Source organism: Sorex fumeus, unplaced genomic scaffold, assembly GCF_029834395.1.
Source record: "Sorex fumeus unplaced genomic scaffold, SorFum_2.1 ptg000072l, whole genome shotgun sequence".
Lineage (NCBI taxonomy): Eukaryota > Metazoa > Chordata > Mammalia > Eulipotyphla > Soricidae > Sorex > Sorex fumeus.
This window is the reverse complement of record NW_026606129.1, coordinates 16723334-16750255: the sequence shown is the minus strand read 5'-3', so window position 1 is coordinate 16750255 and position 26922 is coordinate 16723334. Positions and strand designations below refer to the sequence as shown.

Sequence of the window (26922 nt, the reverse complement as noted above, 5' to 3'; positions counted from 1 at the left end):
GGTTTGGGGTTTTTAATAGTTTTTTGTAGTTTTACACTTTATACTTAGGTTTGATTCATTCTGAGATGATGTTTTATAAAGGGCGTAGGATCTGTATCTAGATTTATTTACATATGAATGTCATATTTATTTATATACAAAAGTAGTGTCAGAGTTGATAACTATTTGTTAAAATGATACCTTTTCTCTATTGCTTCTGTTCTTCATTGAAGACCAGTTGACCAATTTATGTGAATCTGGAATCTGTACTATATTCTATTGATTTATTTTTTTTATTTTTCTATTCCTCCACCAATACCACATTGTTTTGATTATTGTAGTTTTAGATTAAATTTTGAAGTTAATTAGTGTTGACTATCCAACTTTATCCTCTCCCTCAATGCTGTGTTGGCTGTGCTGGATCTTTAATTGCTTCATAAAAACTTCAGAATCAATTTGTTAATACCCCTAGAATAACTTACTGGGATTTTGATTTGAGCTGAATTTACATATCATTGTAAAGAACTGACATTTTGACAATATTGAGACTTCATAGTCATAAAAGTAAAGTAAAGGCCCTCCCGTTGATCATCGATTTGCTCGAGCGGGCCCAGTAACGTCTCCATTGGAGACTTTGTTGTTACTGTGTCTGGCATATCGAATACTCTCAGTAGCTTGCCGGGCTCTCCGAGAGGGGCGAAGGAATCGAACTCGGGTCGGCCATGTTGGCTGGGTGCAAGGCAGACGCCCTACCCACTGTGCTATCGCTCCAGCCCATAGTCATAAACTTGGAATATTTCCTTTTATTTAATACTTCTTTGATTTTTTCAAGAGTTTTACAGAATTTACTTATGTCTTTTGAGGTTTATGTCTATGTATTTCATTTTAGGAGATGTTTGTGCAAATGTTAGCTTATTAGCTTATTTTTATTTCAAATTCCACTTGATCAATGAGAGTTTGTAGTAGAAAGGTGATAGATTTTTTTTATTAGAACCCTATCCCCTACAACTTCCATTTTTATTAAAAAATGTTTTTCATTTACCAAGTTGTTCATAATATAGTTGTTTCAGGCATTAAATGTTCCAACACCTATCCACCATCAGAGTGCCCTTCCCTCAAACAATGTCCCCAGTTTTCTACTCACTATCCCAGAGCAGGCACAGACAAATTTGCTTCTGATTGTTTGTTACAGACCAAAGGCAAATGGAATTATCTAATTTTAGATCAATAAGAATCAATTTATAATAACTGTTGTATATCGCAATGGTGTTATCAAAGTCATTGTCCAAACATCTACGTGCTGGTTAGTACTAGTTGAGCTTACTGTGCTATAGTATAGGCTCATTGAATTTGGAGGTCTTCTATGAAACTTTCTCACCAGATTTGCTGTGACCCTACTAGGTCACAGTACTATGAAAATTTGAAGTGCCGAGCCTGCACAGTCCAGGAGTTATAGATGTAGAACAATTTGGTGGCTTGGCAATTTGATGACGTTCACATGTGGAGCTAGGCTGTTTCTGTGTCAGAAGATGTTGGGTGGGACTAATGACTGTTGTGTCTTCAAGCAGAAAGGGGAATATGTCCATCCCCATTCTGAGAAGGCCCTAGAGTTCTCAGCCTGTATCAGTCTATCTGGGAAGATTCAGAAGTTGTCATGTTCTTTTGGAAACTTTTAGTACAATGTTGGAAGACAGTAGTGAGAGGGGACATCATTGTGTTGTCAGTAATGTTAGTGAGAAAGTTGTGTTTCTCACTATTAGTGTGATATTATCTATGACTATTCATCAAGCTGAGAACTTCTTTTCTGTTCAAAAATGAGTATTAATTTTTTTCATGTTTTTGCTTTTAATTCATATGATCATGTGTATTTTTTCTTTAGTCTGCTGATGTGAAAGATTAAATATTCAAATGTCGAATCAGAGTACTAATATGCTGTTGGGTTGTATTTGATAATATTTTGTGAATTTTACTCATTGTTCCTAAGAGATATTATAGTATGGGAATGTGCTTATTAGATTTTGGTTTTATGGTAATAATAGCCTCAAATGAGTTATAAATTTTTATCTTTGAATCTTCATTCTTGGATACATGTTTAAGAGTGATATCATTTTTGCCCCATTAATGTTTGGTAGAGCTTACCAGTAGAACCATCTGCACTTTCTATTTTGGAAGGTTATTTATTTATTTATTCATTCATTTGTTCATTCTTATTAAACCACCATACATACTTACAAAGTTGTTTATGATTGGGTTTCCGTCATATAATGTTCCAACACCCATCTCCTCACCAGTTTACATTTTCCACCACCACTGTCCCCAGTTTCCCTCCTCCCATCCCCTTACCCCCAATCTGCCTTTATGAGAGGCACTTTTCAGTTTTAGGAGGTTATTAAATTTGCTTACTTAATAGCGGTCTATCAAGTTGTCAGATCATATGTCAGACTGTATGAGTTTGACAGATAGTCTTTCAAGAAATCGATTTATCTGGCTTATGAAATTTTAGAGTTTATTGCTTATTGCATTCCTTGGTTACCTTACTCCCTTTCCCTTTCTTGTGATTGTGATGGACAAGATTGCACACTTGATTGCAGTGCTTGCTAAAGGTTATACACTTAGTTGTGGTTCTCTTGCTTATTGGTAGTGTTTGCCAGTGCCAGTTGCTCTTGTTTCAACATGGAGATCATGTAAAATAGTGTCAGTGGAATTGGGACAGTACTAGAAACTGAACACATAGTTTCTTAAATATTGAACTAGAACCACATAGCTTTCTTATTAAATATTGTTTATTTATACATGTATTCCCTTTAAAACCATAATTTAATTTTGTTTCCAATTAAAATGGGTTTCATGGAGCTGAAGAGATAGCTCAAAGGGTTGGAGTCCATGCCTCCCATGCAGAGACTCTGAGTTTGAATCTCCACACCACATATTCCCCTGAGCACCATTGGGAGGGCCCTGGTGAACCCCTGTACTAGTGGGCACCTGAGCAGTACTGCATCACTTGACTCGAGTAGTGAATCATCAGCTGAGATGAGTAACCTGTCCAGGTGAGTAACACAGGAAGTGTTACACCTGAGGCCTGAATATTGTAGAAGGTTTATAAAGTTTTTTTTAAGGGTATCAGACTGTATATAGTTTTCTGGAACTTACTTTTCCACTCATTACATGCTAGGAATTGTTTATAGTTATATTCCTAGCTATAATTCAGTTGATATAGAGTCAGTAACTTCTTGGCTGCTTTTCAGATTTGTTCTTGGGTAATCAGTGTTGCTGTTAAAATTCTTAAATGAATCACTGGGCATCTACATGGCCCTTCTCCAGCAGCAGCTTTGCTAAGCCAAAGGGCAGATGAATGTTTGGTTAGACAGGGCCAAACTGTTCTCCTCACAGTGGAGTGATGTGCATATTCACCAGCTATGCGTGTGAGCCCCTGATTAGTAGCATCTTCCCCAAAATGTGGTTGTGTCCGACTTTTAAGTTGTTGAGAGTTGAATAAATGAAAACGTTATTGCAGTGTGATCTTGGTTTCTGTTTCCCTAACCACAAATGAGTCTGGATGTTTCTATATATAGTTCCAAAGATTGCAGTTTCTGTGGAACTACATATTTAGAAATGTCTAGTATCTAAATATCTGCTTTAATTTTTAAAGATTTTATAATTTTTTTAGAAATATCTATTTGCTTATGATTTTCTTTCTCTCCTTCCCTCCCTCCCTCACTCCTACCCTCCCTCTTTTGCCACCTTTCTTCCTTTCTCCCTTCTCCCCTTCTCTCTCTCCCTCCCTTCCTCCTTTCCTTTCTTATATTGCCATACTCAATGGTATTCGGGGCTTATTTCTGACTCAAGGATCACAGCTGGTTGTGTTCAGAGGAATATATGTAGTTCCAGGGATTGAATTTTTGTCTGCTACACACAAGGCAAGTGCCATACTCACTGTACTTTTTCTCTCTAGGTCTTTTGTCAATTTTCTTTTGAGCTATGTATTCCAATAAATTCTCTAACATTTATATATTTTCTACTGATACTTTTCTGGTATTACAATTTAAATATTGTCTAAATATAGTCTATATTTCCACCTTAAGATATCTTAGATAAGCAGAAAATTTCACTGTAATACAGTAAGATGTTAATTTGGGGAGTGCTATACATCTTTTAAAATTCTCTTCTCTTCCACATTTGTTGTTGCTATTGTTGCAGTAATTGAAGGTTCCCACACAGTTGGTTGTGGTCCTCCCAAGAGGACCCTTTTGTTCAGGTGCTCATACACTCTGGGTTGTGATGTACACCTTTGCTCTGACCTGAGGATTTCAAACGTTAGTGCTCACAAGCTCTGTACACTCAGCATTTTGGGGGTGGTACACTTAAGACCCCATGCTTATCATTAGGCATTTTGCCACTGAACTATTCCTGGGACTACCCATTTTTGATGTCTTTTTCCCTGGGGCTGAAGAGATAATACAGGTGGAAGGGTGTTTGCCTTGCATGAGGTTGAACCAGGTTCTGTCCTTGGTACCCCATATGATCCCCTAAGTCCTGCCAGGAGTGATCCCTGAGAACAGAACAGAAGTAAGACCTAAGCATAGCAGGGTGTGTCCCAAAAGCCAAAACAAAACAAACAAAAAACAGATGAAGTAAAAAGAAATTCTTCCCACACCAAGATCAGAACTATACCTGAATGTACTTCTTACTTTAGCTTTTCTTTGAATATTTAGATATCCACCTGCAATTGGCTGGGGGCAGTGGGGAGCAATGCTCAGAGATCCTATGACCATTCCTGACAACACGGGGCCTACTAGCCTTGAGTGGTGCAGGGTTGCCCAGTGGGCATATAATCTCAGGGATCTGATTTGGGATCTTGCGCATGCCAGACATATGCCCCCGGCCCCTGATCTATTTCCTGCCTTTCTCATGAATTTCTCTGTAGCACAAAAGATCCTGTTTCCAGTTTTCCCTACTTATATGTGAGTAACCCATATCTCAGTCAGTCTTGGCTGCTCTGCATGAATATGTTTGACTGAACTCCCTAGGCAACATTGTTTCACAGTAAAGTTTTATGATTTTCATTATTCATCTTTTGTGTATTTTAAATTTTACTTCTTAATATTTGATAAGTTGAAACTACTTAAACTTTACTACTAAAAGAGAGTCAAATTTTCAAGTTGCTTATCATGGATATAGGAAAGAGAATTGATTTTCATATTTGATAAAATATGAAAACATTCATTAGTGTATTTTTTATAAATCAGACACTATAATTTTTTGTTCTGATATTTTCTTTTTAAAATTTTTTTAATTTTATAAACTAGTTCACAGTATTTGATTACATTTAATATTCAAACACCGATCCTACCACAATATTTCAGGTGTTTCCATCCCAAATCCCAATCCCTGCCACCAAACAGAATTGAAATAATATATTTTGTATTGTTTGTTATGAAAAAACACTGAAAATGCAACAAAAAACATCGTTAGAGGAAAGAGTGTGAAGATTGTTATATTTCACCCAGGAGCCATTAAGCCCTTCTACAAGAGATCACTAACATATTGTTAAGGGTTGAGTCTTGTGTGCTTTTTATATATGTCTGTAAGGAAAAAAATGTATATTTGCCTCTAAGATTGGTTACCTCCTACTTTGAACCCTATCAAATGTGTTGCCATAATTTTGGAGTATGGGTAGAGTGTGTGGTTTAAAGTATTGTGTGGCTTCAAATGTGGTCTGCTGTCCAGGAATAGATTCACTCGTAGGTGATGGTCTGCCCAATCTTGTGGAGAGTGGCCATGGGCATGGCAGTGGCTGGGTTCTGGAGATTCTCGGCTGCTGGAGCTGGGTCCCTTGGGGCGGAGAGGGGTCTCACCTGCCCGCGCTGGAGCACCTCAAGTAAAACAGCCTGGCTCAGAGTCGTACTCCATGGTTATGGTGAGCGTCGTGTCATGCTTCCTTCTGGGAGAGAAGGACATGCGATCTGGATGGTGGCCGAGGATGAGATGATCTGGCTAGTATATTATTTTTAACTGTTTTCATATTGTAAAAATTATGCAACTTGCTTTACCTTGTTCTTTTTCTATTCTTTGGTTTCCCTAAACGCTTATAGTTTGTTTAAAAGAGCATGCTTCTTGTTTTCTATTAGAGTGATACATAATGACATTTTAAAAAATATATTCTTTTTCAGTTAAGTAAGTTTACTTCTCTTAGTTTGCTGATGAGGTTACATTATAAATTTATGGAGGTAACTTTTATATTTGCACTTTATCTCCCTGGGCTGGAGTGATAGCACAGCAGTAGGGCGTTTGCCTTGCACGAGCTGATCAGTGTTCTATTCCTCCGCCCCTCTCAGAGAGCCCAGCAAGCTACCGAGAGAATCTCACCCGCACAGCAAAGCCTGACAAGTTCCCCGTGACATATTCGATATGCCAAACACAGTAACAACAAGTCTCACAATGGTGACATTACTGGGCCCGCTGAAGCAAATCGATGAACAATGGGAGGACAGTGACAGTGACAGTGACTTTATCTCCCTGTTTTGTTAATGTAGTGAGTTTATATATTTCTAGTTTTAAAACATATCACATTCCTGACATAAACCCAACTTGATACTAGTGTATTATCTTTCTTATACACCATAGGAGTTAATATATTCATTAAGTATTGTTCTGTATTTATATTCATGAGTAAAATGAGCCTTTAAGTTTTCTTTCTTGTGTGTCCTTGTCTGCTTTGCATATCAAAATTAATATTGACCCATAAAAATTAAATGGTTAATATTCCTGTTTTCTAGTCTCAAATAGTTTGCAAAAGATTAAAATTCTTGAAAGCTTAGAGTAATGTACAAGTAAAGCTGTATAGATCTAGTTTTCTCTCTGTAAATAGTGTAAACTCTGTAAATAGTTTAAATCCAGATTCAATATATAGAAAATCTTGGCCTTTTTCATAGTTAGATCTCTACAATTTTTTCTTCTTTCTTTTCTTTTAATTCTCCTCTTTTTTTCATTTCTCTGTCTCCCAATCTCTCCAGGGCCCCTCTCTTACCCACTTTCTTCCCTCCTCAGATAATTTCTTCTCATATTCTGGGTGTTTCTAGTATTGTATTGCTGCATTTCTTACATATTTATTTTGTACATCTTTTCACTTATAAGTTGTTCTCAATTTCCAGTGACTTTTCTCTGCTGACATTTTAGTCCTTGTCAATTGATGTAGTTGAAACCTGATGTATTTGACCAGGTTTTGATCCAAAAACTATAAGAACACATTTCTCCACTTGTCTTGCCAGACAAGGACCAGCACAGAGGTTGTTATTAAGGGACAGTTTCATTCATGGAGCTGTTACAAAGCCTGTGCTCTTTTCTCAAAGAGCTCTAGATTCAATTACTTATATTTCTTCTAATAATATTTTTTCAGCTCCACCAATTAATTGGTGGAACTACTAAGATTTAGGGGGAACACAACCCCTTGTTCTTCTGACTAACACTCTACAAAAATGAGATGGTAATGTCAAAGATTTTGTAATGATTAAGGACTGGAGTGGACTCATCCTGTGTTCATTCCACTGAGTCATGCGCCTCAACCTAGAAGAGTATCCTTAAAGTGACAAGGTTCACCTGCTTGACCTTGGTCAGACATGGCTAATATGTGGTTTCTTATTGTTTCTAGGACTTACAGTTGGAGGAGAATATGGCATTAACAGTAAAATTATGCAACATGCCTGTCCCATGTGTGCTGATAGGTTTCTTTAATATTATTAATTCAGTATTTGTTTGTGTCAAGGATTTCTCCAGAAACTTGAGCCTATTTTGAATATTTTAATTTTTCCTTCTGCGTTTAGACTTCAGAGAAGTAGAACTACTCAAGCAAGAGAAATAGTGAAGAGATTGAGGAAGGGGGTGTGGGGGTTAGTGCTAAATAAGCCAATAGTCAATGACCTTGAACTGTGGCATAGACTTTATAGTTTCTTATCGTGTTGCAGCTGATAATATTCTTATTTCTGGAGAAAAATAAAATAAGTACTGAAATCATGTATCCTACGTGCTCATTTTAAAGGAGAAAAGGAGCATTTATCTAATTATGCTGATGTAACTTTTATATCTCTTCTGGACCCTTAATATTTTTTATCAAAGACATGTCCTAGATTATAAATTGGCTTGAATAGGTAGGAGTCTCCATAAGCTCCTGGTTCATAATAGCCTCAAGAGAGATATCTTGCATAAGTGCTAAACATTCTGGGTTTAAAGCCAAGGGCTGGGTGGTTGTGCTGCTTTTGCAGCTGTGGTTTAAATTAGAAACATTCTACCTTCTCAACAAAGTTACAGCAATTCAGCATTTTTTTAGTTGGATTTTTTAAAACTTAGATAGAGGTATATTGTCCTCAGCTTGATTCAGAGTGAGTGGAGTGCAACAAAATTGAGATTAAAGAGTGTGCCTATGAGACACCATTAATCTGAGTTATATTAAGATAGGTTGTACCACAGTTAACTTTGGTTACTTTAAATAACTTTTTCATTTTCTCTCATGCCTATAGGTATTTTTAAAATATTCAATTTTTCAAAGGTTGAATAAAGCTAATTAGGGTCTGGGTTGTAGAGGAGTTCAAGTGATAAAGCACATATCCAGAATGTGCAAGACCCTGAGTTTAACCCCTCATACAACATACTCCCCAAGCAACACTGGTTGTGATTCTGGTGTCCCCTGAGGATTTTATCTCCTAATTCTTAGGGAAAAATACATAATGTAGAAACGTATAGATGTCTTTGCATTTTGAATATTGTCTTGGATTCAGGATTACATTTATAAGAAGAGATTTTAGAAGCTCTTGTGTAGATCTGTGGTAGGGTATGCATGCATGTCTAGCATGTAATGAGGCCCTGAGTTCCACCCCTGACACTGCCAAATATATATATATATATATATATATATATATATATATATATATATTGGGATCAGACAGATTTGGCCTCTAGTTTCAATTGTGGCCTATTTTATCAATGTGACTTCATGTCAGTTATTTCCTGACCTGCAAAATAAGACCCTCTAGATCAACTTCAAACAGGAGAATTAGTGTATAACTGTTGACAAATGGCATGATGCATAGTTTAGGTTCAACAAATAGAATTTTTACTGCTAGACACAGAAATAATTATACAGTGTATGACATAGTCTTCCCTTTGGGAAGTCAGTTTAGGATTATAAACCTCTTTAAAATATCTTCAGTCTTACTGATAGAAGTGGGGTTGATAGATTTTGATTTACAGTATAAAACATTTACATAATCAAGGCAAGACTTCTTTTGAAGAGAACCAAGTGCACAAACTCAGAATGTCTGAGGAACAAAAGAGGAAGTGAAGAAGTAGGGATAGTACTCATGATAAAGATCCCTTTTCTGATTGGGTAAAATAGTTATCACTGGGAGTCTGTCTAACCTGGAATGAAACTGCCAAAAATACATTGCAGGAACTTGATTGGGTAAAAATTAAATAGATACAGATTTATTAATATAGATTTATTCATTCTTCATTCAACAGATGGATAGATGAAGGAAGAAAGGAAGCTCACCTGCTTTATGAAAATATGCTTAATATCTTTAACATATTTGAAGTGAATAATTCAAGGTGTCTGAAAATACTTTAGGCTCAACCAGAATTAGAAGACTCTAGCCTCACTCAATTCTAGAAAACTGAAAGCAAGTGGTAAAAACCATTCTAAAGAGTAAGACATTGCAAGGCCTATAGAAAGTCACTGGTGTGTTCTTTTTGAAATGCCTTCTCTCCAATTCCGAATGAAATGGGAATGTTTTCTTTCTAACTATATCAGAAGAGGGAGGGAAAAGCAAGATTTTCAGTGCATTTATGGAGAAACTACAAAATAAATATTAGACTGTGTCCCAAGTGAAAATTTGGAATTGTGTTCATATGTGAACTGGAGGGCACAGAGAAAGTGGAAAATGATTAATAGGAACACATAATATTGTTGGAACTAGCATGCATGTGATTGGTCACTCGCAGTCCTAAATCATGTTTCCACAGGGATTGCAGACTAGAAGTATGATTGTACAAATGTCAGGAGTTTATGCTTCTCAAAGACACTTCACCATTCAGAAAGTTGAGGAAACTCAGGAATCCCTTGCCCCCATTATTTTCAGTTCTATAATTTGTGTGCTTTTGTTTTCAAAGAATATCCACAGAAATTTCAAATGTTTGTATTTTTTTTTCCTTTTCAGGTTTTGAGTGGAGAAGGTTCAGGTCATAATATGAAAATGCTACTGATTTTGTTCCTCCTAACAATTTGTTTCCAAGTTTCTGTGAATCAAGATCCTGGTGAGCAAAAAGAAAAAAAAAAGAGGAAGAAAGAAAGAATTTTACTTAATTTTCATATGTAAAACAGATAATATATGAGTTTGAGCTTGAAAGTTAAGAATTTTGGTTTTTTTTTTATAGTGGTAAAAGTGGGAAAGGAGTAACTTTTTCCTTTTGTTATACCCATTTCTTTGAAGATGACTCGGATCTGGGTCTCATTCTATATTAAGTACAGAAATATAAAATTGCTCCCTCCATTTCAACACTTTTTTATGTCTTTTGGGAAGTTTCATGAAAGTTATCTTTCAACATTAGATCAAGATTTGGAAAATTTGGAATATTTCCTCCCAATTTGTTTATGCTAAAATGGTGTATTATGGTTAAGAATCCAGATTTTGCTCCAATTTAAACTGTGTGTCATAAAACACACATTCTTGCCCTAAGGAGAACGCTCCATAGCTCTCTATTGTCTGTCAGCAATCTATATCCCATGGCAATTAAATCATATCTCTGGCATTCCCTTCACTATCTCAAACATCTCTTAAGTAATTAAATATTAAACATATTTAGTACAGAGACATTTGTATTAGTTTATTGGCTTCCTCAAAGAAGCAAGTCTTGGGAGCAAATCTTCTGAAGAGATAAACTTGATTTTATCCAACAGACATTATTCATTTACATCTCACTAAACTGATATTGATTTTTAAGGGGAGAGAATGCTCCTCCCACTTTCCATGCCTCAGACAACTGATAGGCCTTATCCAAACCCCAACTTACCTCTTATGTTAGTGGTCTGCATTCCTTTTCCTCATGGAAGTCATGTGTCTTATTAAAGAATAGAAAAGTCCTTTCTCATCTTGAGTTCTAAGCATGCCGAGGAGGGATAACTCCCAGGGAGCTTACCTCTTTGGAAAACTCCAATCGAGACCTCTAAGAAGAGGAAGTTGATTCACTATTTCTTTCCCTGAGATGCTGCTGGCTATATAATCACCAGAGGAATCACAACTTATGAAAATTAGTAATTTTCAAGGCAAGGAAGAATGAACTCAGACTGCATTGAGAAATTTAAATTAGGACTGGAACTATAGTAGAGCAGTAAGGATGCTTGCCAGGTTTGATTCCCTACATCCCATATGGTCCCCTGATCCCTACCAGGAGTGGTCCCTGAGATCAGAGCCAGAAGTTAGCTCTGAGCACCCCCCCCACACACACACACACAGAGAAAGAGAGAGAGAGAGAGAGAGAGACAGAGACAGAGACAGAGAGAGAGAGTTAATAAATTAAAATAAAGTAGGACATGATCTGGGGCAATTTTTGTAAATAGCAGTACTTAATCTTTTAAATTTTTTAGCTGATTGGCATTCCACTATGTATACAGGTACATATACCTTATCTACTCATCTGTCCATGTCACATAGGTTGTTTTGACCTCTTGTCTACTATCAGAAATGTTGCAGTTCACAAGAGGGTAATAATACTCTTCTTGTGATATGATTTGATTATATGGCATTTCTATTTTTAATGTTTTGAGGAGTTTCTATGCCATTTTCCAGGTTGAGTTTGTTTTGATTTTATTATAATTTGACTCATAACCATGTAAGTATATTATATCCTGGAGTGAGGAGGGACTAACTGTAGGAATTTCTTAGTTGAATAATCATTTAAAGAGAATGTAAATGGGGTCAAGAATATTGATTGTTTGCAAAACTGGAGGCTAGCTAATGACAAAGTCAGGATTTCCAGTACTTATGAATTACATATTATTCTCTAGCTATATACCACAAACACACTTCTCTCTCTTTCCCAACAAAAAATGGATTTTACACACAAGTGAGAATTCTGAGTTCAAGTCAGCAGAATGAGTATGTTATATTTTGTACTTAAACCTAGTGATTCTCATTAAATAAAAATTAGATCATATATTGAGCATTGAACCTGGTAATGAATGAAGTTTAAACAGTTCATTGATGTATTTTATTTTATATAAAATTGTATTTTAATATAAATTAATTCTATTATACATTTCTAAGCTTGAGATATACTGATTTTCATCTCATTTTATGAAAGTGAGAATAAATTTAATAATCATGTTTTTTTGTAAAAGATGTGAATATTTAAATAGAATGAGATAAGCTTTTATATTTTATAATTTTGGGGCATATTTTCAACATCAAAATTTGACAAATTAAAATACAAAGTTAAAATATTTATGTCAATCAGATCACAAGCTGCCTTGTTTAGATGGAATTTAACTAATTGAAAAATTCTCTGACTCTGAGATTTCTCAATTTAAAACATTTTTTTAATTAAATTTATTCATTTATTCTGAATACCCGTCCCTCCACCAGTAACCATTTCCCACCACCACGGATCCCAGAAACCCTCCCAACCCCCATTCCATCCCCATCCCACCCTGCCTCTGTGGCAGGGCATTCCCTTTTGTTCTCTCTTTCCTATTCAGTGTTGTGGTTTGTAGAAGAGTTAAGCCTGATTTTCAGGGAGAAACGTTGGAGAATTTACTTTCCATTGACCACTTTATATATAAGAAGATGTCGCATGGCCGCGTAGGTGGCCATGCGGTTTGGAGTAAGAGTCCTGGTTCCTGCATAAGCGAGCTATGCTTGTAGAGGCTCATGGTCACTGGGGTTCCCTCTGGAGGAGGCAGGATGCGGCACCTACCCCATTGGGGACTTCCTGGGGATCTCGGCTCTCTTCGGGACCCAGAGCATTCTTGGTAGCTGTGGAGGGGTCCCCCACAGCCTTTCTTCTCTGTGGTGGTGTTCTGTAAAGATGACTCTGGGGGGCCAATTTAAAACATCTTTAAGCTATTTGATCCCCAAATTGCAATTTGTACCCTGTTGATATAAACTGAGGTAAAATTCTGAAAAAAATTTTTAGAATAGGAGAAATTATTCACCAAATGTGTATAAAAGAAAACTTAATTTTAATTATATTTAGCTACTTTTAATTATTTTTAAAAAAAAAAGCTCAGAAACAATTTTGACAAAATATTTAAATTTGGGCTGTTTTCAATTCATTGAAAGGTCATTGAAGATAAAATTGGGAGCAAAATTTTGCTCAAATGGTTGGTATTAAACATGGAAGCAAGTCTTTATAAATTTTTGCTTTGTTTTAATGACTGGATTTGCAGATCCCAAGTACGCAGATGTTGTGTTTCTGGTGGACAGCTCTGATGAGCTGGGGATCAAGTTCTTTCCTCAGATGAAAAACTTCATCACGAGGATGATCAACACTCTCCCCATAGAGACCAACAAGTACCGTGTGGCCCTGGCCCAGTACAGTGACAAGCTGCACAGTGAATTCCAGCTAAGTAACTTCAAGAGCAAGAACCCCATGTTGAACCACCTCAAGAAGAACTTTGGGTTCCTCGGTGGCTCCCTACGGATAGGAAACGCTCTTCGAGAAGTTCACAGGACCTATTTCTCTGGTCCCACAAATGGCAGGGATAAGAAGCAGTTTCCCCCTATTTTGGTTGTCCTGGCTTCAGGAGAGTCCCAGGATGATGTGAAAGTGGCTGCCCAGGCCCTGCAGAAAGATGGGGTGAGGATCATCTCCGTGGGGATGCAGAAGGCATCTGAGGAGGACCTGAGGGCCATGGCCACGTCTTCATTTCGCTATAAACTTCGGACAGTCAGAGACCTCAGCACATTTTCCCAGAACATGACTGACATCATCAAGGAAGCAACTCAGTACCAGGACAGAGTCACAGATGATGTTCTTGTTGAAGGTTGGTTTGGGCCACTCAAAGAGGGATGAGAGTAGAACATTTTTGAAGCCAACAACTTCAGGTGGTCTGAAACCTGTGTTTTGCAGAGGAACTTGCAGGTGTCCTTGAAAAATGACCTGACCCAGGGTTAAGCTACAGTAGATCAAAGCAGGGTCTGGGTCCCCATTCTGTGATTTTTTCACCACAGGCTGCCTCCCTGCTATTTCTGTTCTATGTAAATTAGCGTCTTTGTGTTCTGTTCCACCTACCACCTACTCTTCTGGTCTGACCTCATGTGCAATTGAAAAAAAATGATATAGTTTTAAAACTCATTTCAGTGATGGACAGATGACACTAGAAATGTTGTTCACAGTGTATAAGCCTAAGTAACATAGGAAGCTTCCATTACTTCTGCTTAAATTGGTTTGAGTGAATGACATTCAGAATTTTCTACTGATATAGAATTTTTTTGTGGTAAGCCACAAAAATATGAATCATATGACCAGTATCATTCCCAACTAAAACAATTGAAAGTGCAATTGTTATTACAGTACCTTCTGTTCAAAATATGTGTACTATAAGCACATAAGTGTTCTATAAGAACAATGACAGTGCTTAACTAAGTTAACAGTTGATGCGGTTTATTAAGTGACTTTTATGTGCCATGTTTAGTTTATTTTCTCATTTACTCCCCATAGCACTTTCACATGAGGATGTTGGAACAGGAGGTTGGCTAAAATGTCCTTTATGACCTCAAAGCTCTTTGTTTTTAGTTCCATGATCATGTTGCTTACTTCCAGCCTTCTTTAAGTGTACAACCAAACTCTCATTGACTCTTTCTCATGCTTAACAGAGATGCCCAACCACCATCTAAAAGTGTGTTTATCTATTTCTTTCCTCTACAGCTTGCCAAGGCCCTTCTGTGGCAGACTTGGTGTTTCTATTGGACGTGGCCATCAATGGTAGCCAGGAGAATTTTGACTCTCTTAAAGGATTCCTGGAAGAAAGTGTATCTGCTCTCGACATAAAGGAAAACTGCATGAGGATTAGCCTGGTGGCCTATACCAGTGAGGCAAAAGTGCTAACTTCACTGAACAAGGGTGTAAATAAGTCAGAGCTCCTCCAGTATATTCAGAACCTCTCTCCACAGGCTGGGGAGGCCTACATGGGTGCTGCCATCAGAAAGATCAGGAAGGAAGTCTTCAGTGTCCAGAATGGTAGTCGGAAGAATCAGGGGGTGCCCCAGATTGCCGTGTTGTTAGCCCATAGACCATCAGAAGACAACGTAACTAAGGCGGCTGTTAACCTCCGGCGCCAAGGTGTGACAGTCTTCACCATGGGTATTGAAGGGGCCAACTACTCCCAGTTGGAATTGATAGCATCTCACCCAGCAGAGCAGTATCTCTCCAAGCTGAAAAGTTTTTCCCATCTGGCGGCTCACAACCAGACATTCCTTAAAAAGCTGCGGAACCAGATCACGCATACGGTCTCAGTGTTTTCAGAGCGCACTCTAACACTCAAGTCTGGTGAGGACCTTTGATCAGGGGAGGCTTCATTCCATTTCTTTTTTTTCTCCTGTCTCTCTGGATGTAATATGCACAGTGGGGATTGCTGAGCTATCAACAGAAGACATGTTCGTAATTTTCTACATTAAGAATATTACATTAACACGATAATGTGGCAGATCAATTGGGGAAGAATGAAAGCTCTTGTGTTGGAACCAAAAGAAGACATTTCCCTTACTTCCTCTTTTTTGCCACTTCTTCAGCAAGTATTTATAGTTCATTTACTATGGAAGCATAATTGCCCTACTTACAAATACCCCTGACAGAACCTTTATTTTTGACAATTTATTTGATGTTTCAAGAAACACAGCTCAGAAGTCCATAATATCCAGTTAGATACCTTCTTTAGTTCATAACATATCACTTGACGTTTTACTAAATAGCCGAGTGGCTGTACTAATGAGGGAAATGACTCATAAAAAGAGTCTTCACATTTTTTATTTTCTATTTTTTATGTTTAGATTTGCCCCAATTCTTGCCAGAGAATTATCCAAAGGGCTTTAAGCAGTTTAAAGAAATTCAATCGCTCAACTGGTGCTAAGATTCCTCCATTTTCTGTTGGTCAAACAGGTGTCTTTTTTATTGATGTATAACTGGTGTTCAGGGTGTTAACTTTATATTAGTTTCAGGTATGCAGCACATGGATTGATATTTGTACATCTTGTTAAATAGCCACCATACTAAAGCTAGTTAACATACATCTTCCCATACTTAATCTTTTTCTTGAGAGAACTTTCATAATCCTTACTTTCAAATATGCAGTATGGCCTTGCAAACTATAATCCACATGCTCTATATTACATCCTCCATCCTCCAGACATATTAGCAGTTTAAAAGCACTCATTAAAAGCATGTTTTTTTAAAACGTGGACACTGTTTCTCTTTCTCTATCCCCAAAGCCCCGTGTTTATTCTATTTCTCAACTTCTCCCTTCTCTTCTTTAAGTGACCCCCTATGGCACACTCAACTCTTGGGTTCCTCTTTAGGTTGTGAAGACACAGAAGAAGCAGACATTTATCTGCTCATTGATGGCTCAGCGAGCACCCAGGCCACAGATTTCCAAGAAACAAAGACCTTCCTGTCGGAGGTTGTAAGGATGTTCAACATCGGTCCCCAGAAGGTGCGCGTTGGGGCAGTCCAGTACGCAGAGAACTGGGACTTGGAGTTTGAGATCGATAAGTACTCCAACAAGCAGGATCTGGGAAAGGCCATCGAGAACATTCGGCAGATGGACGGCAGCCGCAACACTGGTGCGGCGCTGAACTACACATTGGGGCTGCTGCAGAAAGCCAAGAAGCAGCGGGCAAACAGAGTGCCAAGTCATCTCCTGGTCCTGACCAGCGGCACGTCCCAGGACAGCGTCGTGGAGCCTGCACTCAGGCTAAGAGAAGAGTTCATCCATGTGCACGCCATCGGGGTCAAGGGAGCCAACCACACCCAGCTGCAGGAGATGGCGGGCGAGGAGCAGAGGGTCTATTATGTGCATGACTTTGATGCTTTGAAAGACATTCGAAACCAGGTTGTTCAAGAAATCTGTGCTGAAGAAGGTAGGGTTAGGGTTAGGAAGCTCCCATGGCTTGGTTCTCCTCTTCCTCTTCCTCCTCCTCCTCCTCCTCCTCCTCCTCCTCCTCCTCCTCCTCCTCCTCCTCCTCCTCCACTTTCTCCACCTCCTCCTCTTCCTCCTATTCCTCCTCCTCCTTATTCCTCCTCCCCTTCTTTCTCTTCCTCCTTCCTCTTCCTCTCAATTTCCTCCTCCTCTTTCTCCTCCTCCTTCTCCTCCTTCTCACTATCATTAACTATTATGAAGGTATAATAAGATTTTCTTTTTTCCCAGCAGTAAAGCATTTAAACACATATTAGAAAGGATTCCAACAGGTATGATTAACAGTTTAAAATGCTGTTTAAAGTGGTAAGACACGGGAGGGGTGGAGTGATAGTTTAGTGGGTAAGGTGCTTGTCTTGCATGAGGCTGACCAGGATTCCATCCCTGGCACCATATGTGGTACCCAAAGCCCTCCAAGAACAATCCTTGAGCAGCAGAGCCAGGAGTAAGTCCTAAGCACTGGCAGGTGTGGCACAAGAAAAAACAGAAAAAGCAAAAATAAATAAAGTGGTAAGACTCAATATTTGAAAACCTGCTTAAGGGACAGTAAAACAGTGCTTATATTTTAGTACAGGTTGCTTCAGAAACTTTAGAAATAAAGCACAGATCAACTGTTTTGAGATGCTGGTGGAACACCCCGTATCTTTACAAACTCTTTCTAGTTATTTTCATTTACTTAAAAACTAATTTATTTTATAATTTAAGAATAATATTTAGCACAAAGTAAATTTAATTTAAATGGACTAGAATTTTGCATGTTAGGGAAAAAACAATTTCCAAATTGAGTATTTGTTGATAAGTGTAACTATGTTTGTTCTACAAAACAATACTAAAGACCCATGATAACATTGCTCTAATTAGTATTTGTAGCCTAAGAAAGGTATTTGGTGGTGTTCTCCCTAATAAGTATTGATTAGCTTTTATCCACATATTCACTGCTAGAAGATAGATGATAAGACCCTACGTGTGTGATACAATCAAATGATGTCAGGTTTTTAAGCATTACTTTAGATTCATCTTTGTGGCTTTTAAGTAATACTTTTATGTATCTTTTAGAGTTACATCAATAGTTTTCAGCAAGAGGTGATTTTACTCCCTTAGGGGAACACTGGCAATGTCTAGAAACATTTGGGGGTGTCATAACTGATGAGATGCTCCTGCATATTGGGTCAGAGATAGTTCTGAATATCAGGTAGTATCCTAAAATGCCTTCTTTGCCCTCCAACATAAAATTCTCAAATGTCAGTGGGTTGAGGATGAGAAAAGCCATGTACAGTTCAAAGCAAATCACTTACAAACAGAACAATCTCCTTTTCTTTCCCTTCGATGTTATTTTTGCCAGTTCACAATCTTTAGCACTTGCCTAAGTCTAACCTAGATTTGTTTATTTATTAGACCTTCCTCTTCACTCAGTATTTTTACCTGAGACCATCTGGAATAAGCCTGTCACTTTCTCCCATGCAGCTTGCAGAGAGATGAAAGCCGACATTATGTTTCTGGTGGACAGTTCTGGCAGCATTGGCCTTGAAAACTTCAGCAAAATGAAAGCCTTTATGAAAAACCTGGTGAGCAAATCTCAGATTGGGCCGGATAAGGTACAAATCGGCGTTGTCCAGTTCAGCGACATCAACAAGGAAGAGTTCCCACTCAACAGATACATGTCCCAAAGTGAAATTTCCAATGCAATAGATGCGATGGGTCACATCGGAGAAACCACCATGACAGGCAGTGCACTGACCTTTGTGTCTCAGAACTTCAGCCCCGCCAAAGGGGCCCGGCCCAGTGTCAAAAGGTTTCTCATCCTCATCACGGATGGTGAAGCTCATGACGCAGTTACAGACCCAGCAGCAGCACTTCGTCAGGAAGGCATAATTATCTACTCTGTGGGGGTATTTGGCTCCAATGTCACCCAGCTTGAGGAGATCAGTGGGAGACGAGAGTTAGTTTTTTATGTTGAGAATTTTGACATTCTGCAGCACATTGAAGATGATCTTGTTTTTGGAATATGCAGCCCCCGTGAAGGTAAGCCTAGGCATATTCCTTAGTGGGGTTGGCCAAATACCATGTGTCCATGTGCTAATCATTACTTCTTGAATTAAAAAGACTACTATCTGAATTTTATAAATCATTTATTTAATGATGATATTTATCCAAGTAGCTTTACCTTATAACCAAGATATTGCTTTATTTCTTTTTCTTTTTAATTTATGTCTTGTTTTTTATTTTATTTTTTTGGCTTGAGGGCTATACCCAATGGTGTTCAGGTCTTACTCCTGGCTCTGTGCTTAGGGATCACTTCTGGTAGTGCTCTGGGATCAATGTGCTGTGATAGGCATAGAGCCAGGGTCAGCAATGTGCAAGGCAAGCACCTTAACTCCTGCACTCTCTCTCTCTCTCCAGCTCTCTTATTTAATCTGAAAAATGCTAATTGAAGAGAGTTTTTCTAAGTCATGTCACTGTCTTCCCATTGTTCATCAATTTGCTTGAGCGGGCCCAGTAATGTCTCCATTTTCAGACTTGTTGTTACTGTGTTTGACATATTGAACACATCACAGGTAGCTTGCCAGACTTTGCTGTGCGGGCGAGATACTCTCAGTAGCTTGCCGGGCTCTCCAATAGGGGCGGAGGAATCGAGCCCAGCTCAGCCGGGCTGGCTGCGCACAAGGCAAATGCCCTATCGCTCCAGCCTTTCTAAGTCACTCTATTTTTAAAATGATTTTTTGTTGTAGTTAAAGTTGCATGTTTTTAATTGTATTAATATTCATTTAATTGTCTTGAAGTACAGTTATTACACACACACCCCACCACCACCAAAGTGCAGGAGACCCCCCCCCCCACATTGTTCTTGCATTACTTCTAGTCTAACTCTTCATTCTCCTCCACTGCTTGGTGATCTCAGTTTTGTAACCTAGGATCTAGAGATTTTTTTCTCCATTTGTTGCTATTTTTTTTGTTTTGTTTATCAATATACCACAGAAGGGTGATCATCTAATATTTGCTATTTTCCTTTGATTTTAGCCATTATATTTTGACTTATTTTACTTAATATGATGCCTCCCGGTTCAGTCCAAATTGCAGGGAATAATAAGATTTTATCTTTTTTTATAGCTGCATAATATTCTGTTATGTACATATGCCACTGTTTCTTTATCAATTCATCTATCATTGGACATTTGGTGTGTTTCTACATCCTAGCTATATTAATGTGTTGCAATGAACTTTGGTGAATGTATACATCTGTTTTAAATTAATGTTTTTGTGTTCTTGGGATTGATGCCAAGATATGGGTTTACTGAGACATATAGAAACTCTATTAGTATTTTTTAAACAAATATGCATACTGTTTTCCTTGAAGGCTAAACAGACAACATTCTCACCAATAGTGAATGAAGGTTCCTTTTTTTTAACCACATCCCTACCAACACTGGTTGTTTTCAATTCCAAAATAAGCCATACTTGGGTTTTGATAAAATATATGTTCTTTCAACATAATTGATGAACTAGACAATTTAGAACAACTTTGGTCTATCTAAACTCTTTATGATATATAGACTAAGAGCATGAGGATGATGAATTCATAATTTAAGAAAAATATTATCCTACTGTGTCTTAGGTCGATATTCTTAGAAGTAGTCCAGGATGCAGATGATTTATTGTGACAGTTTCTTCAGAAATGGAGTAGGCAAATATGACAGGCTTTAGGTAGGTGTTAAGCAAGGCAATAGTCATTGCTGGTGTATGGCTTCAGCCTGATCCCAATTCGGAGTTATAAAGTGTGAATTTAACCACTGAGACAGCCCCAAGACATGGGGCCTACTCTCCTATGATTTGAAATTATTGGATTGTGTGTGGTTTGTTGGAAGAAAACATGACCTCCTGCGCAAGATAACTCTCCTTTAGTAGACCCAAAGTCTACTATTGATATTTCCATATTTTTATGTTTGTAAAAATACTCTGATATTTATAAATCCTACAAAATAAAAATATCATGGAAACTTGAGCACTGATGCCTCAAAGTTGTCTTTATCCTCTTGTCATAAAAATACAAAGTAATGAACAACCTAATGGAGTTTGGGGGGAATAGAGGATAGTTGTGTTGCTCAAAAGTCAGCTCTGTTCAGCACCCAGAGAATGTTTGATGACCATGGACTGTGTTTCATGCATGGACCTGGATTGTATTTCCTGGCCATTTTACCCAGAACAAATCTGCAAAGAGTTCCAACACTGAGTAATCCTCTCTCCATATGTCCCTGGGGTAGCAGTCTCCCCAGGGCAGCCAAAGACCACAAAGACATAATCTCTTCTTTTGTGGAACCAGCTGTTCTTGAAATTTGTTTTAAGGTTTTGTACACATGGTTTCCAATTAATGGGGTAAATTTGCTGGCTCAGGGTTTATAGCAGTTCTACCAAATGGCAACCAAGTGGCTGGCCAAAGATGGAAAGTGAGCCTCTGGGGAGAAATAGCTGCTTTCTCACAATTCCATTTCTTCAGAAGAGATGATTTAACATTTGGAACATACCTTTCCAAAACCCATAGAGAGATAGTGTTACTTAAGGACTAAAAATTAACCATATTACAATTCCACTTTCTCAAAATGAATGGAGCTCGGAACTCTGCATCTTAGCTAAGAATGTGCTGCATACCCATGGATTAGGTATTAATTGGGTCTATCCTACTTTACTTTTTCATGGTATGAAACCAAAGTTTAAAAAGTTAATAGAGGCATCATGGTAGAGCAACTCAGTGGGGCCAAGTATAAAATGGGCTGATTTTTTTCTATGGTGAGGCCCAATAATGAAAATACATACATCAAGAAAGTGAAAAAAGAAAGAAAATGTGACCTTGGAAAGGCAGCTATCATGTAACCATTAAAAAAATACAGTGTTGCCAAATTCATTCTCATTTGGTCATTTTCCCAAGATTTATCATAAGAATAAAATCTCATGATCCCAGTCACTTCAAATTAGACAAATTTGTATAAATGAAAAACATGTTGAAGACATTTTTCATACAGAAATTTTTCCAGAAATTGTGATTTCAAAAAATATTTAGTCTGAAAGCACTTAAAATGCTTACTCCTAAAGATGCTTGTTACCTGCCCCTTCCTTCCTGCCAACCTACCACCCAAGAAAGAGTCTCTTCACATCTGTTTTGGCTCCAAAATTTATCACATTGACTATTACTGACAACAACTATCTATCTATACTGAGTATGTATTTGTTACTCGGGGAAGGAAAAGTCTGATATATAACTTGCTCTAATGAAAATAATACCCTCCACCCCTCATAAAAAATCAGCTGGTGGGAAGGAAGTCCCCTATGATGGACCAAACTAACTCCAACTATTTTTCTTTCTCTTTTAGAATGCAAACGGATTGAAGTCTTAGATGTTGTGTTTGTAATTGACAGCTCTGGAAGCATCGATTCTAATGAATATAATATCATGAAGGACTTTATGATTGATTTGGTGAAAAAATCTGACATTGGCAAAAATCAGGTTCGATTTGGGGCTCTGAAATATGCTGATTACCCACAGGTGCTGTTTTATCTGGACAAATTTGATACAAAAAGGGAGGTGATCTCGGCCCTCCAGAAAGACCAACCCATGGGGGGTAATACTTATACTGCAGAGGCGCTACGCTTCTCAGAACATATGTTCACTGAAGCCCACGGAGGCCGCCTCCACAAGGGGGTCCCCCAAGTCCTCATTGTCATCACTGATGGGGAATCCCATGATTCAGATAAACTCAACGCTACAGCCAAGGCTCTTCGAGACCAAGGCATTCTTGTCCTGGCTGTGGGCATTGATGGTGCCAATACTGAGGAGCTGCTAGCCATGGCAGGATCGAGTGACAAGTATTTCTTCGTGAAGACGTTTGGAGGCCTGAAGGGGATATTTTCAGATGTGTCAGCCAGTGTGTGTAGTTCTTCAAAAGTAGGTAAGGTTGTTAATTTTTTTTTCTTAAATAGCAGCAGAAATGACAGTGAGGGAGGAGCCAATGGAAACAGTCTCTTCAGAGAAAAGGGAAGGGACATTGGTGGATTCATTGAGCTTTCGATGTGGTCAAAGTTCAGAGCCAGGAAGATCTCAAGGATGTTGTATTCAGCCTTTCTCTGAAAGAGGAATCCTTCTAGTGCAGACCTATACACCACTGTTCCCCCTAAACTAACAATAGGAGATTCACCACTTTGAAGTAACTTTTTTTTGGGGGGGTGGGGAGGGACGGGATTTCCCTCTGTAAGCATTCTTTGTACTATAATATTCTTATCTGATATTAGTTGATAAGTTATTTTGAGAAACCTTGAATACTATTACTTTATAAGGAAAACTCTTTGGTTTTTTTTTTTTCATTCTAGATCCCAAGAATAGCCAACCAAATTATACCAACTAGAAATGTTTTACTTTTGGATTTCAGAGGCAACCTGCTTTGAAACACAAATTTGTTCATGTATCTCTTCCCCACAGGAGTTCTTACTGCTGTTTGCACAAGAAACCAAACTCTCTCTGTGTACCAAAAGCACCTAAATGTACTAGAAAGGAGAATGAAGCTGCTAAAGGAGAAATTGACGGGCTAGAGTTGTCTGACATCTAAAGCCCTTTCTTCCTTTACTTATTTCTGCTACACACTCACTTGTTTAAAACATAGAGCCCATAATTAAATAATTCTCCATCCTCAGATGTTTTCAAAGCAGATTCCAGTCTGTCTTCCTTGCTCTTAGAGGATTTTTCTGTCTCTGTAGCTAAGATTGCATGTGCTAATGTCTGTAGATCTTGCTCATCATCTCACTCAGCTGCCTTTGTACACTTTTTGTTTTTAGATGGGCATTGTGGACTACAAAAATTCCTTAATGTTAATTAAGATGTATTTGACCAAAACATAAGAATATTTTTTATCAGTTGAATTGCTTTTAACCCAGATTCCAGCGTATTGGCACAGTTTCTTTGTTAAGTTGTTTAACTACTGATTTTCATATGCTAGCCTTCTATCTTTTTTTCTTATTGACCTAACAAGTTTTTTTCCAAGTCGGACTAGTAAACAGTCTATTTTTGCCTTTTGTTGGTCAGTCTTTCAACTTTGATCTGTCTTTTTGAAGTGCACTGTGGAAGATGATAATGAATTTTTTTTATTATATTGAAAGCTCTCTATTTGGCAGAATAAAAGTACATGTCCTATACAAAAGAATTTAATGACTTAAGCGTGACCTGAAGGAGTTATTTACTCTATCTTTCTTTTTATCTTTTCCTTCTATATCTCAACTGCAGGAATATTAGACACCTCTCCTCTTTCCTGAGACTAAAATGAGAATTAATTAGGTCAGTGGTGAGATCCCTGGGGAATTCAGGAGATGATAATGCTTACTGAAAGCTTCAGGGCACACTCAAGCATGTGGCCAGAACAGCTCATCTATTGATTTTTCTTCCTCATTCTGTGTGATAGTCACTGTCTTAATTGAACAGAAGCATTCAAAGCTATACTTCATTGATCACAATTATTTTTATCAAGTAGATATTTTTGCCTAAGTGTACCAGAAAGGAGAATGAAGTTGCTAAAGGGAAAATTGACTAGCTGTAGACTAACAGGCATGATTTGATTTCATTTTGGTGGGGGCAGTACTGGAAGGAGGTCTGGAAACTTGGCCTGCATATGCGTCAGTACTTCAGGACCACCAGTGCTACAGCCAGTGCTCAGGAGGCCAGGCAGTGCCAGGGAATGAAATTAAGACTTTAGACATGTTTGGGGCTTGTTAAGCACATAATCCAGTACTTAGATGACATGATTTTAAAACCATCCGCTCAATTTGCCTGAATGACCAAAAAAATGCAATTATTTGCTCAATTGGCCATGGAAACCCTGTCAATAATTCAGATGCCTGTCTCTCTATTTGAATCAGCAATGGTACATGAGTGTTTTGTTGTTTCTGGCTGTGCTGCTATTGGCACTGGCCTTTCTGGAAAGTTTAAGATGAGACTTCAAGTGCAAGTAAGTTTTCTGTAGTGCCACCCACCATTCTCTGGAATATTACATGGCAGTGGAGGTGACATCAGGCCAAATAGATAAGCCAAGAGAGCCACAGAAGCTTGGATGACTGTAGGGGGCCTATTGCCTCCTAGATAAACTTTTGTTTTAGTCCCACTCCAATAACTGTGGCCACAGGACATGGCATAGAAAATCAGCAGTAGTATTTCTAGATAGCTGCAAATATGGAATTTATTCTAGCTGTGTTAAAGTGGGAATAATAAACTAATTTTTTTTGTTGTTAACCTTGTCATTGTAGATTGTGAAATTGAAAAGGTAGACCTTGTTTTCCTCATGGATGGCTCAAATAGCATCTATCCAGATGACTTCAGGAAGATGAAGGAATTCTTGGCATCCGTGGTTCGAGACTTTGATGTCAGCCTTAACAGAGTACACATAGGAGCAGCCCAGTTTAGTGATTCCTACCAGCCAGAGTTTCCTCTGGGGACCTTCACAGGCAAGGAGGAAATCTCTCGGCAGATTGAGAACATCCAGCAGCTCTTCGGATACACACACATTGGCGCCGCACTTCGGAAAGTGGCTCGTTACTTCCTGCCAGATACGGGCAGTCGAATACATGCAGGTACCCCCCAGGTGTTGCTGGTCCTTACAGATGGCAAGTCCCAAGATGAGGTGGCTCAAGCAGCTGAAGAGTTGAGAAACAGAGGCATTGACATCTACTCCGTGGGCATTGGGAATGTGGATGACCAGCAACTGGTGCAGATCACTGGGACCGCAGATAAAAAATTGACAGTCCATAACTTTGATGAGCTGAAACAGATCAAGAAGAGAATAGTTCGCAACATCTGTACTACAGGGGGTGAGAGCAGTAAGTATCTAAGGCTGCCTTCTCTCGAGCTTCTTCTGTCATTCCTCTCCAGCTTTCTTATATCCTCTGGGGTTGGAAAGAAATTCAATGGGTGCTTCTGTATTTCAAACCTAACTTTTCAGTTATCATGTGTCTGTGTATCGGGGGTTAGGGGGAAAGGGGAAAATGTCTGTATATATGTCTTGTGGACTGAGAAATAAATCATCTGAAAGTCTGTGTATTTTCCCCCTCTCTCCTGGGAGTACATGTTCTTTTGAGAAATAGTGTAGGAAAAGGCCACTGTGGACAGTCTAGATGACTTCAAAGAGAAAGACTAACAGATCGGGGTTTCTAGACCCCAAAGCCTACAGGGCTGCCCAGAGCTGCAATATGTGTATTCAGAGTTCATCTTTATAGGCTTATATCTTTGTTATGAAACTTGACTGCAGACATCAGTCAATTTCTTTCTAAGCTTGCAGCTTTTCAACCTTTTTCAGCAGATGAAAGAAAAGGTCTTAAAAGAAAGATGGATTTTCCTTCTTATATATGCCCAATGGGTTGGCCGTGATTTTATCTAGCCAACATCATAAACATTAACCTTGAATTTGCACCAGGGAGAGGAAAATATGGACATGAGTTTAATTTTCTCATCTGTGAGTTGTGAACGACAGCAGCATCTCTTGAGTGACAGTTCAAAAGAGCCTTGTGAACATTAAGTGAGAAAAATGAATATTTAAACTCTACTTTGAATAAGCAGGACACTTGGGGTATAGTTATACAGTGACTGCATTTTTTGTCAACCCTAAGATCCTTACACAAATCAGTTGAGGCATGCTTTCTCTGGTCTGGCCTCAAATCACTTTTAGGGAATAAGTGACCATTTTCTTGGTAATCAGTATGCCCATCCCATTGTCATTATTGAAACGTCAACCTTCAGT

General features: G+C 38.3%; 1 protein-coding gene across 1 annotated transcript in view; it reads left to right on the top strand.

The window, feature by feature from the left end:
- Positions 1-10217: 10217 nt before the first annotated feature.
- The window catches only part of COL6A6 (collagen type VI alpha 6 chain), a 120909-nt gene continuing 104204 nt past the window's right edge, over positions 10218-26922 (top strand). Inside the window, exons 1-7 of the mRNA XM_056129320.1 lie at positions 10218-10284; positions 13415-14011; positions 14896-15516; positions 16542-17102; positions 18623-19180; positions 22522-23097; positions 25436-26005. Of these exons, the coding sequence (XP_055985295.1) occupies positions 10218-10284; positions 13415-14011; positions 14896-15516; positions 16542-17102; positions 18623-19180; positions 22522-23097; positions 25436-26005 (3550 nt within the window). The remainder of the gene's footprint in view (positions 10285-13414; positions 14012-14895; positions 15517-16541; positions 17103-18622; positions 19181-22521; positions 23098-25435; positions 26006-26922) is intronic.